At 41.6% G+C, this 12,426-nt stretch overlaps 2 protein-coding genes across 3 annotated transcripts in view; both read left to right on the top strand.

Moving 5' to 3' along the window:
• Nucleotides 1–5,292, top strand: part of LOC136442291 (zinc finger protein 431-like) — a 29,636-nt gene extending 24,344 nt beyond the window's left edge. The window contains exon 2 of the mRNA XM_066439069.1: nt 2,732–5,292. Within this exon, the coding sequence (XP_066295166.1) occupies nt 2,869–4,146 (1,278 nt within the window). The 5' untranslated portion in view covers nt 2,732–2,868 and the 3' untranslated portion in view covers nt 4,147–5,292. The remainder of the gene's footprint in view (nt 1–2,731) is intronic.
• On the top strand, nt 1,529–11,816 carry LOC136442301 (gastrula zinc finger protein XlCGF57.1-like). 2 transcript variants are annotated; one of them, XM_066439084.1, is made up of 2 exons: nt 1,529–1,688; nt 10,311–11,816. In XM_066439084.1, the coding sequence occupies exon 2, from the start codon at nt 10,320–10,322 to the stop codon at nt 11,379–11,381; it is 1,062 nt and encodes a 353-aa protein (XP_066295181.1). In that variant the 5' UTR covers nt 1,529–1,688; nt 10,311–10,319; the 3' UTR covers nt 11,382–11,816. The 2 variants fall into 2 exon arrangements, with proteins under 2 accessions (XP_066295181.1, XP_066295180.1); XM_066439083.1 differs by lacking the exon at nt 1,529–1,688 and adding an exon at nt 9,272–9,423.
• The last annotated feature ends 610 nt before the right edge of the window (nt 11,817–12,426 follow it).

Here is a 12,426-nt window from a genome sequence, read left to right as displayed (position 1 = left end):
GCGACCGCATGTAACTGCTACAACTGTTCGGAAATATCATTGCATTGTGGTTTCGGACTTTGATATCCTGAAAAATGAACATATTACATCTATACCATAAGATTGCAGAAGAAAAAAAATGATTTCGTCAATAAATCGACATAAATGATACCATGTAGTGAGGTTAAAGCATTATGCACAATGCCACAAGATACACACTACAACTTAGCTCAACTGGGAACGTCGTAGTTCTTCGGATCCGGAAGATCCGGGATCGAATCCATGCATGTTTTCTTTTTTTTCTTTTTAGATATTAAATATCAAAAATATATATTAATATTATATTAATCTATCAATATCATATTTATGAATATCATTTTTTATTTATTTTATCAATAAATGAATAGATATTTTTTTTCGTTATTTCTAAATATTCATTTAATATGTACAAGGCCTTTGTCTTATGAACAGGACTTCGTAGATTCCAAACCCGGCATTCGATTTTTCTGTTCATTGTAATGGAAAATACCGTGCAGCGGCTCCTATGCGCGGTAAGATGATTCTTGCAAAACACTCGCCACTAAACTTCTATTCCCGATGTAAACAGAGGCTCTTGATGTTGTTTGCAGAACAGCGATCCTTTGTAGCAAATGCTCCATTGTTCAGTATCGACTTCATTTAGACAACACGGACGTGGAAAGTGACGCCGCTCGGCACAAAAATATGGGAATTTTCATGAATTTTAGCAAAATTATCCAGGAAAATAAGGAGGAAATGTTATAAATGCGGAAACCAGAATAATAGGGATGAGGTAGCTGTTCATTGGTTTAAACACTTGTTTGACATTTGGTAGTCATTTTAGATAGAACCTTAGCTGTTATGAACTTCTATTTCACTTAATTACCATAGTGCTGATGATTCAATGGTGCTTTTTCAAATTGTATGTTTTATTGCGTGCTATGTACATAATTACATTGATAGCTTTTATAATGAGCCTATTGTACATTTAAGAAATAAGTACAAGTTGTAGGCCAAGACCAGCTTTTTTCAAAAGCACTTAAGTTAAATGCCGTAACTTCAAAATTGCTTTCCCCAATCTGCCTTTCTCTATTAAAAGAGTACTCCTTTCCCAAAATGACAATTTTTCTTATAGACTCAACAGCCCTTGAGTGACTTTCTCTGGCAGATTTCACTTCAAGAAAAGGGAAAAGACAATTCACACTCATAAACGTCGACAAAACGCCAGCTTTTTTGAAAAGCACTTGTTTTCTTGTAAGAGAGAAATATGGGGAAGGCTGGGAAGGTGAAAATAAATCCGCCAACATTTCAAAATGTGCAGTATCGCTTTTCAGTCTGTCCTACCAACTTTAGCACCAGGCTGACCGACCACCAGAATTTAACATACCTGATAGCTTTGACATCAAGCAAGCAGGAGGGAAAAACGCCTCAGAGCCTGTTTCAGTCGTATCTTATAAATTCAGAAGACACCAGTAGCAGACTGCAGCATCAACTCGAGTCATACGGTATAGCCGGGTATTTGCAGTATCACTGGGGTAATCAGGTGCGTAAACTTTGACCTTTCACCGGCGGAAGCACTGACCCGCGTGTCCTCCATTTTGACCAGCGCACAAAGGAATCTTTCGTAAATCTGAGACTATTTTCATGACGATTTATCGCTTCCTCACGTCTATACCTGCAGCAGAACACAGGTAAGACGTTTGTCAACTACCATCGCTCACTGGCGGGTGGTAATAAGACAGCAAGATAGCACTACGGGAGATTTTCAAAATCATGGGGGGGGGGGGTGAATACATGAATGCGAGTAGTACAAGACAAAGGATATACTAGTCTCCAAGCAGACCTACGGGTTGGCAAATACCGTATCCAACAGGCAGAAGGAGTTTTCATAGCCAACCCTTAGATTGCACTATAAGCTCCTTCTTCCAGTTGGTTACGGTCTTTGCAATCTATTGGGCCTGGTTGGAGACTAGGATATACATGTACGGTACGCGGTTTGGGGCAACGATGTTTTTAATCTGCCAAGTTCTCTACTGTGGAGGCTTACAAGTGCGTAAAGACACTTGGCATTTACAACACATGTACAGGAACCATGTTGAAAAGCTAATTGCGAGTTATTACAGTTTTAAGCAATGTTGCAGAGGAAATGAAGATGAATTCTGCAAGGGTGGGATGGTGGTAAGCGAGAAGCGAGCCCAACCGCGGATGTCGCACGAATGGAGGTCAAGGGTCACTTCCTTTGAAGCAATTCTCTACGATTGATCCTATTGGTCAATACTAACATGATTGGGACAGGACTCTTCGGTATCTGTGTTCAAAACATGACATACTACTAAAGTTACATTTGCCAAACATCCAAATGCGCATGCATCATGTCCATGGACTACATTTACATTCATGGTTTCCGTCAAGAAATAATGAAAGCAGGGGTCATACCTATTACAGAATAGACCAGAATATTTGTCGGGATACAAGCTGAAGCCATGAACAGGCCTAGGTTTGACAGAATCATGACTTGTGTGCTACTGTGACTATTCCGGAGTAGAAATAAATGATAGTATGGGTAACATTTACAATGTAACAATGTTGCACATTTCATTGCAGTTGTCAGAAATCGACGAGAAAAGAAGGGGTTTCGCAGAAAATCGCTTGTGACTGTGACTTGTTGTACTACTGTTCCGGGGTAGTAGTATAGTAACGTTTCAACTTAACGATTTTGCACATTTCATTGCAGTTGTTAGAAATGGACATCAAAATCTGTGAGATTCCTGGGAACGAGCTGCCAACTGAATACCCTGGAAAGGAGACAAACAGCAGCGAGGACCCGGTAACAGGCAGGGGAAGACAGCAGGACAAGGAAGAGGAACTTCCATGCGAGGAAACGTGCGGGGTAAAGCCTGCAGCTGGCCATTCTCCCGAGCAGGGCCGAACAGAGCAGACTGGCAGGCTAGCGGGGAAACGAACGTGGACAAACGCTTCGCGTGTACAGAGTGTGACTACAGGACAGCTTCAAAGGCTGACCTAACCAAACACACCAGAAAACATACAGGTGAGAAACCCTACAAATGTGACCAGTGTGACCATTCTGCTGCACAGAAATGCGATTTACTTCGACACAAGCGTACACACACCGGAGAAAAACCCTACAAGTGTGACCAGTGCGAATATTCTGCTGCACAAATATGCAATTTAGATCGACACATAACTAAACACATTGGAGACAAACCCTACATGTGTGGAGAGTGCGGATACAGAGCGACCAGAAAGTCTCACCTATCTGAACATATGAAGATACATACAGGGGAGAAACCGTTTAAATGTGACCGGTGTGACTATTCTTCTGTGCGAAAAGGTGATTTAAAGAAACATACGGCTTATCACACCGGAGAAAAACCCTACATGTGCGGAGAGTGTGGGTACAGGACAGTGGACAGATCTCAACTAACCATTCATATGAGAAAACATACCGGTGAGAAACCATACAAATGTGACCAGTGCGACTATTCTTCTGCACAGAAAGTCAATTTAGACCGACACATGTTTAAACACACTGGAGAAAAACCCTACATGTGTGGAGAGTGCGGATTCAGAACGGCTGACAGGTCTCACCTATACGTGCATATGAGAAGACATACAGGTGAGAAACCCTACAAATGTGACCAGTGCAACTATTCTGCTGCACACAAGTGCGATTTAAATCGACACAAGCGTAAACACACCGGAGAAGAACCCTACATGTGTGGAGAGTGCGGATACAGAGCGACCAAAAAGTCTTACCTATCTGAACATATGAGAATACATACAGGGGGGAAACCATTTAAATGTGACCAATGTGACTACTCTTCTTTATGGAAAGTCAATTTAGACCGACACATGTTTAAACACACTGGAGAAAAACCCTACATGTGTGGAGAGTGCGGATTCAGAACGGCCGATAGGTCTCACCTATACGTGCATATGAGAAGACATACAGGTGAGAAACCCTACAAATGTGACCAATGCGACTATTCTGCTGCACAAAAATGCGATTTAGATCGACACAAGCGTAAACACACCGGAGAAAAACCCTACATGTGTGGAGAGTGCGGATACAGAACGACCAGAAAGTCTTACCTATCTGAACATATGAGAATACATACAGGGGAGTAACCATTTAATGTGACCAATGTGACTACTCTTCTTTATGGAAAGTCGATTTAGACCGACACATGTTTAAACACACTTGTGTGGAGAGTGCGGGTACAGGACGGCCAACCGGTTTCACCTATACCGACATATGGGAAAGTATACAGGTGAGAAACCCTACAAGTGTGACCAGTGCGACTATTCTGCTGCACGGAAGAGTTCCTTAGATCAACACATGGCGACACACACTGCAGAAAAGCCATTCATGTGTGGCGAGTGTTCAGGACGGCCACAAAACGTAGTCTATCCGAACATATGAGAACCCATACAGGTGAAAAACCCTTTAACCCTATGCAGACTGGGCTTTTTTGATATATCTGGGACTCGGGGGGGGGCTGATTCGGCCCCCCCTCATAATTTCCGAACGGTGTGATGTATCATCACCAAATTTGCAGGGAGTGATATTCACGTCAAGTTTTATAATTACTGTAATTTTAGTGACGTTATGACGTAACATGACGTAATTATGACGTCATCGATGTGATTTTATTGGATAAATAGGGAATTCCCGCAATATCTAAAGAAATTAAACAAAACGGTTTGTATTATTCATTTTAAGGTATGCAAAGGCATACAAAGTCAATGGTAAGTACGTTGACGTCAAAATGACGTCATTAAATGACGTCACGTGTTGTTAGCGATCCCTTGGGATCCGCCATCTTGGATCGGCCATTTTGAAATTTTTAAAAATCCTTTTTTTCCACTTATGACCCCAAAAGACACTGAAGATAGACTACAAACGTTAATCTAAATGTTTCTGATAAAGAAAATGTCAGGTATTGACAATTTTAAGGGCGAAAAAGCCTGCTGATACCTGAAATAGTGATATAGTCCGCCATCTTGGATTTTGGCTGATTACGTCATCAAATTAGCACAAATTATGAATATTAAATCAGCAAAGTTACATCTAATTACGTGTTATGTTATACATCTAGGAAAACTAGTGTAGTTGTGCAAGAAAACCTGAGAAATATCATTGTTTTCAAAAAATTAATGATTTTGCATAAAATGCCAGTCAGAAACACGTTTCCATGGCAACATGAAAAAATGATAAACTTAAACCATTATTGTAAAATTGTTGCCAACAAAATTTTAGGAAAAGTCACCAAGTTTGGTTGTCCTAGCATACATCGTTCGGCAGAAATACGATGTCAAAGTTGGCGCGGGCACTTTTAGCCCCCCCCCCCAGTCTGGACAGGGTAAAATATAGCCAATGTGACTATATTATTTTGCACAGCAACGAGATTTGAAACGTCGCATTCTTAAACCACTCGATTCCTTGCCCAGGGCAAGTCTTAAAGGGAGTGCTCCTACTATGAGCTGCCCAGCAGTAGTGAGGGGTGAATTGGCCTCCATAACCACATAAATTCATAAAAGGATTAGATCGTCTGCCAGCCTAGAACAATAGGAAAGGACAGATTACCATAATAACTGTCAGAGAATTCAAATTTTTCCTGTACTGGTTTTCCTTGGAACATTATCAAACCATCCAGAATGACTTAGATCTCCATCAAAATCACATAATCCAAGGAAGTTTCAATCAGATAAGATCCCTTGGATAATCAGGACAATACTATCTACAACTTTCAGTTTTGGGGAAGTCAACCTTGTTCAAATTTTCAAACTTTTAGATCAACCATGTCAACGTTGCGTTAGAGTATATACATGGATCTAAATGTCCAATGTCTTCCCCACATTAGCCTTGGTGTGTCAAGAAATATGACCTTTGGGGATTTTTATGCCTACTTGTTGGATTAACCAGGAATTAGACTAGCGCTCTGTAGAACTGTACATATAACTGCTAGCCAATGTTTCAAACTTAATGGTAAGCCAGTGTTGTCATTCCTTTATTTCTCGGCTTACTGTCCTTCAAGCTAACTTCTTTATGTGTAGACATTTCTTATTTGTTGTCTGTTGATTTCAAACATAACTTGAAGAGTAACTTGTACTTGATAAACTGTCTCAGTCAGGCCTCCACTGATGTGCACTGTACGGCTGCCAGATGCATACTGAAGCCTATAGTTTACATTATCCTGTATTTATATAGTTTTACTGGGGTCTTTAAACACACCGGAGAAAACCCCTACATGTGTGGGGAATGCGGTTACAGGACGACTAGAAAACCGAACCTATCCGCACATATGAGAAAACATAAAGGCGAGAAATCCCATACAAGTAATCAGTGCGACCATTCTGCCCAGAATTGGACTTAAGACAATCACACAGCTACACACAAGTGTGACCAGTACGATGATTCTGCTGCACAGAAGGGGACTTTAGAACACCACATGGCTAAGCAGAGTGTTGATAGGCCCTACACATGGGTTAACACGCTTGAGACCTCGTAAGTTTACGACAAACACATTGTTTAACACATTGTTTGGTGCACCCTATACTGATTGAATATATATACGACCTTTGTCATAAGAAAAACAACTGATGATTAAGACACCATGATCCCAAAGTAACGTTTAGCATTAGGCCACAGCAAGTAATTTTTATGGATGACATCAGCGCGCTCATTAATTTTCGCCTGATTTCGAAATAAAAAACAAGAAATTTCATTGCCCTTCGACGGTGGTCAACATGCCAAAAATGGGCAAATATGTCGTAAACGTTGAGGTGTTTCATTGCATATGAATACACAGTGTAGCCCATGATGGTATGACAAGCTGTTTTCTGCGTTTGTTCTAGTTAATTGAGCTGCACATCTTCCAGAACAGTTTAATGTTGACGGTCTAAGGTATTTCGTTGCATATGAATACCCAGTGTGGTTCCTGCCCATGATGGTATGATAACAAGCTGTTTTCTGCATTTGTTCTAGCAAGGACATTATATAAACAATGGGGGGGGGGGGTTAGTTAATTGAGCTGTATACACAAGGTGTTTCATCGCATATGAATATCCAGTGTAGTTGCTTCAGATGATAGTACAACAAGCTCTTTTCTGCATTTGTTGTAGTTAGTCTATTGAGATGTATACACATCTACAAGGACATGTTTACTGTTGAATCAAGGAGGTTTTATATTATATATGAAACCTCATTGGTTGAATACAGGAATAAAAAACCTGTTGGTCATGATATCATACTAGTATTTCGTCGCCTCAATTCTTGTTTAACAATATTTATGACCTCAAAATTTGAAAATATAGGAATCTTGTTTTTTTTGGCCGCCTTGTTTTTTTTTCGCCCTATCTCATTGATTTTGGAGTCTGCGGAGGATGTCATCCATAAAATTTACTTGCTGTGGCCTTAGTCTAAATGTTCTAACTATCGCGGTATGATCCAACAAGTCATTTGTTTGTAATAAGTAGGCTGTCGCAGGTCCACTGTACAAAACTGATGTATGTCATGTCACTTTATTTGAGAAATAAAAGACATTGAAGCACAAGTTGCCAGTCTAAATATAAGATTATTTTAGTTCTACAATCACAGCACAGCAATGAAGCTATATCTATATACGTGTAGTACTTTCTCAGTAGAAGCAGATGCAACGCACCAATGTGCAATACTATCATTGTTGTCGTCATATTGTATGATAACAAGATACAGATATAAATGCAGTTCTTTGTTGAAGGAGGGGGTTCGATTATGAGAAGCTTTAGAACAGATTCCCGTCATATTATCGGGTTGAGAAAGAAATATAGGGAAGATAAGAAAGGATAAAATCAACGAGAACATGTCAAGATTGATAGTAAAACATTATGGTAGTCTGTCCTGCAAACTTCAGCACTCGTCTGCGAAGCCACAACATGTGCGTGCGTTTTCTGTCGGTTTGGAATTGAACAGGAAAACAGGAAAATGCTTATGGGCCTGTTTTTTTTTTCTTCTTCGTATTTGGTTTTGAGTAATTCACAGGGCAACAGCGGGAGTCTGAAGCATCAACGCCACTCATACAGTAACGAGTTTAACACTCAAACATGTAGTCTAGCTGTTGTTACTTACGCGTCATGAACCAAGACGCTAGCCGTTTGCATTAAGAAGGCTGTCGGAGTTTCCTTGTGCGATCGCACGAGTAAGAGGTGGAGCCTCAAACTGAGGTCAAAGCATGGCGCTTTTCTTTAGCTTGGAAACAACCGCACATGTATATTCTATGCCATATCTTTGTATCTTTGAAGAAATAAAATAATGGCATTGATGCACAAGTTCCCCGTTTGAATGGAAATCTATTTCAGTTCTACAATCACAACACGATTATGAGAAGCAAAAGAAAACCTAACCGTTTTTTTTTTCTGAAAGAGAGAGATACGGGGAAGGCAGGGAAGGTGAAACAAAAATCCGTGGACATTTCAAAATGTACAGTAAGGTTTTTCAGTCTGTCCTACAAACGTAAGCACCAGGCCGACCGACTACTACACGTTTTCATAGTTAATTGGTTTGATATCAAGCAAGCAGGAGGAAAAATGAGCCGGTTTTAGTCGTATTTGAGACATCTACAGGGCGTCGCCAGCTGGATCGAATTCCGCGGATCCTAGGGCCCGAGTTCAATCATAGGGTCGACTGCTGAGCTCGGGCATGTTGTAAGAGATTGCATTTGTGCTTTCGGATGGTGACGTAAAGCCGGCGGCCCAGTATGTGAGGCAACTTTAGGCATAAGCCTCTAGCGTCAAAACTCAGCACGTAAAATAACCTTACACACTTATCGAGAGGAGTAGGGATGACCCCGTGTGCTTGGCCCAAAACGCGACCAGTAGCGAAGCCACATTGCACTACTAGTCTACTCATCTGCATTCTCAGACAGGGAGGCCCCTTAAGGCCTACAACCCATGCCATCAAAGTAGTCAGGGTTTATAGTAACTTTCTGTTCCATTTTTGTTTCTTTTGTTATTGATAGTTAGTCCTGTCTTTGAAACCTGCTATTGTGCTCACAACAATGCCCCCCTCCCACCTCAACATTAACAGGAGGGATCTGGATTTGGATTTGGTTTTCAACGCTACAGCACTACTACTAGCTACTTGAAAAAGCATCATGCTTCACCGCAGTTGAGGATGCCTGCTTAACCTTTAACTTTACATGTCACCAGTAGCAGATTGAAGCATCAGCACGACTCATACAGTATAGCCGGATACTTGCAGTATCACTGGGGTAATCAGGAGCGTTAACTTTGACCTTTCACCGGCGGAAACACTGACCCGCATGTCCGCCATTTTGACCAACGACGCAAAGAACGCTTCCGTAAATCTGAGACTATTTAAGACGATTCAACGCTTCATCGCTTCTATAACTAAGCAGAACACAGGTAAGACATTTGGTAACTACCAATGTTCATAGATTAGTGCTAATACGGCTGCAAGGTAGGAGCGCGGGAGTATTTGACGGGAGAATCTTACAGCGATTATGGGGGTGGGGGTCTAACGAGTGTTGCGTGATTGGGACAAGGATCTTAGGTATCTGTGTTCAAAACGTCACATGCTTAAGTTATATTTGCCAAACATTCTAATACGCATGCATCATGGACTACATTTACATTCATGAGGTCATTCATGGCTCACGTCAAGGAATAATGAAAGCAGGATTCATGCTTTTTTAATAAGCTAGTTCGGAGTTGCTACTACGCATGTGCAGTGTCAAAGGTGAAGGCCCCCGGCTCCTATGCAGTGCTCGCCTGGACACTGTATAGATTTGCATAACAACTGTGTAGATCTGCATAACAACGCCCCGACTGGCTTTGTTCACGTCTCGGGGGCCTTCACCTTCACGCACACTGCACATGCGTAGTAACAACTCCGAACTAGCTTATACAGGATATAGAACTTGAAGACAGACCAGAATTTGTGTCGGGATACAAGCTGAAGTCATGGATAGGTTTTTCAGAATATTGAATTGTAAACTGACTTGCTACACTACTGTTTCGGGGTAGAAATGGATTTTAATTATGTAGCCGGCTCTGAACCGACTTTTGGGGGGGGGGGGCTAAATAATACACTTTTTGCAGCCAACCCGTAACCATCAGCCAACCCTGTAACTATCAGCCGGCACAATGGTTACGGGGGTGGCTGATGGTTAAGGGCTGGCTGCAAAAGGTGTATTATTTAGCCCCCATTAAGGCCGGTTCAGAATCTGCTATGGAGGCTAGATTTTATGGGTAACATTTTCTATGTAACAATGTTGCACATGACCTTGAAGTTGTTAGCAATGGACGAGACAATAGGCGAGATTCCTGTGGAAGAGCTGACAACTGGACACCCTGGGAACGAGGAAAGCATCAGTGAGGAGCTAGCAACAGTCACGGGAAGGCAGCGGGACAAGGAAGAGGACGTCCCACGTGAAGAAACGTGCGGGGTAAAGCCTGACCATCCTCGTGGACCTGATCGAATAGAGCAGCCGGACGGTCTTATTGAGGTGAAGCCTACAGGCAAGAAGCGCTACAAATGTGACCAGTGTGACTATTGTACTTTGCGAAATAGTGATTTGAACAAACATATGGTTAAACACACCGCAGAAAAACCTTACATGTGTGGCGAGTGTGGATACAGAACGGCTTACAGGTCTGTCCTATCCAAACATATAAGAAAACATACAGGTGAGAAACCCTACAAATGTGACCAGTGCGAATATTCTGCTGCACAGAAATGCCATTTAGACTGTCACAAGCGTAAACACACTGGAGAAAAACCCTATAAATGTGACCAGTGTGACTATTCTGCTGCACTCAAAAAGAGTTTAGACCAACACGTGCTTAAACACAGTGGAGAAAAACCCTACATGTGTGGAGAATGTGGGTTCAGGACGGCTAGAAAAAGTAGATTATCCGAACATATGAGAACTCATACAGGTGAGAAGCCCTTCAAATGTAGCCTGTGTGACTATTCTTCTGCGCGGGAAAAAGATTTGGGACGCCATATTCTTAAACACACCGGAGAAAAACCCTACATGTGCGGGGAATGTGGTTACAGGACGGCCTACCGGGAAACCTTAACAGTACATATGAGAACACATACAGGTGAGAAACCCTATAAATGTGACCAGTGCTACTATTCTGCTGCACAGAAAGTACATTTAGACCTACACATGGCTAAACACACTGGAGATAAACCCTACATGTGTGGAGAGTGCGGATTCAGAACGGCCTACAGGTCTCACCTATCAGAACATATGAAAATACATACAGGTGAGAAACCCTATAAATGTGACCAGTGCGAATATACTGCTGCAAAGAAAAGCAATTTACATCGACACCTGGCTAAACACACTTGAGAAAAACCCAACATGTGTGGCGAGTGCGGATTCAGAACAGCCGACAGATCTACCCTATCAAGACATATGAGAAGCCATACAGGTGATAAGCATATGTTAAAACATACGAGTGGAAAAACTCTACAAAAGTACATTACTAGTAGGACATCAAGCCTTTGTCATTAGGAAAATTACAGATTGGTGACGAAGGCACCGGTGTCCCAATGTGACGCTTAGCTTGTAGTCTAGCTGTTGTTACTTACGCCTCAGGATCCAAGACGTTAGCCGTTTGCATTAAGGAGGATGTCGGAGTTTCCTTGTACAAGTAAGCGGTCGAACCTCAGACTGAGGACGAAGCATGGCGCTTTTTTGTTAGGTTGTAAGCAACCACACATGTATATTCTACGCCATATCTTTGTATCTTTGAAGAAATAAAATAAAGGCATTGATGCACAACTTCCCCGTTTGAATGGAAATTTATTTCAGTTCTACAATCGCAACACAACGATGGAGCTAGATATACATGTAGTACTCCTTCTGTACAATAGAATGCAAAATGCCATTGTGTAATTTAATAAGTATTTAATATAACCAGCTTTTGCCGCGTCACGAAACGGCGAAGACAGTGTGTTACACCGAAGGTTGGCTATACTTAACTTGGAAGAAAGATATAGATGTAAAATGTAGTTTCTTCCATTTGGTTGCGATTATGAGAAACAAAAAAAACCTGACCCTTTTTTTTTCTCTTGAAAGATAGAAATAGAGGGAAGGCCGGGTAGGTGAAAATAAAATCCGGGAACATTTCAAAATGTACAGTAACGCTTTTCGGTCTGTCCTGCAAACTTTAGCACCAGGCCCAGGGACCACCAACATTTTTTCATAGTTGATAGCTTTGACATCAAGCAAGCAGGAGAAAAACGCTTTAGAGCCGGTTTTTAGTCTTATTTGGGAAGTTCACAGGACACCAGTAGAAGACTGTGGCATCAACTTGAGTCATACGGTATATCCAGGAGCTTGCAGTATCACTGGGGTAATCATGTGCATTAACTTTGACCTTTCACCGGCG

Source organism: Branchiostoma lanceolatum, chromosome 9, assembly GCF_035083965.1.
Source record: "Branchiostoma lanceolatum isolate klBraLanc5 chromosome 9, klBraLanc5.hap2, whole genome shotgun sequence".
Classification (NCBI taxonomy): Eukaryota; Metazoa; Chordata; class Leptocardii; order Amphioxiformes; family Branchiostomatidae; genus Branchiostoma; species Branchiostoma lanceolatum.
The sequence above is the reverse complement of the archived record's forward strand: the minus strand, read 5'-3'. Positions and strand labels throughout refer to the sequence as shown.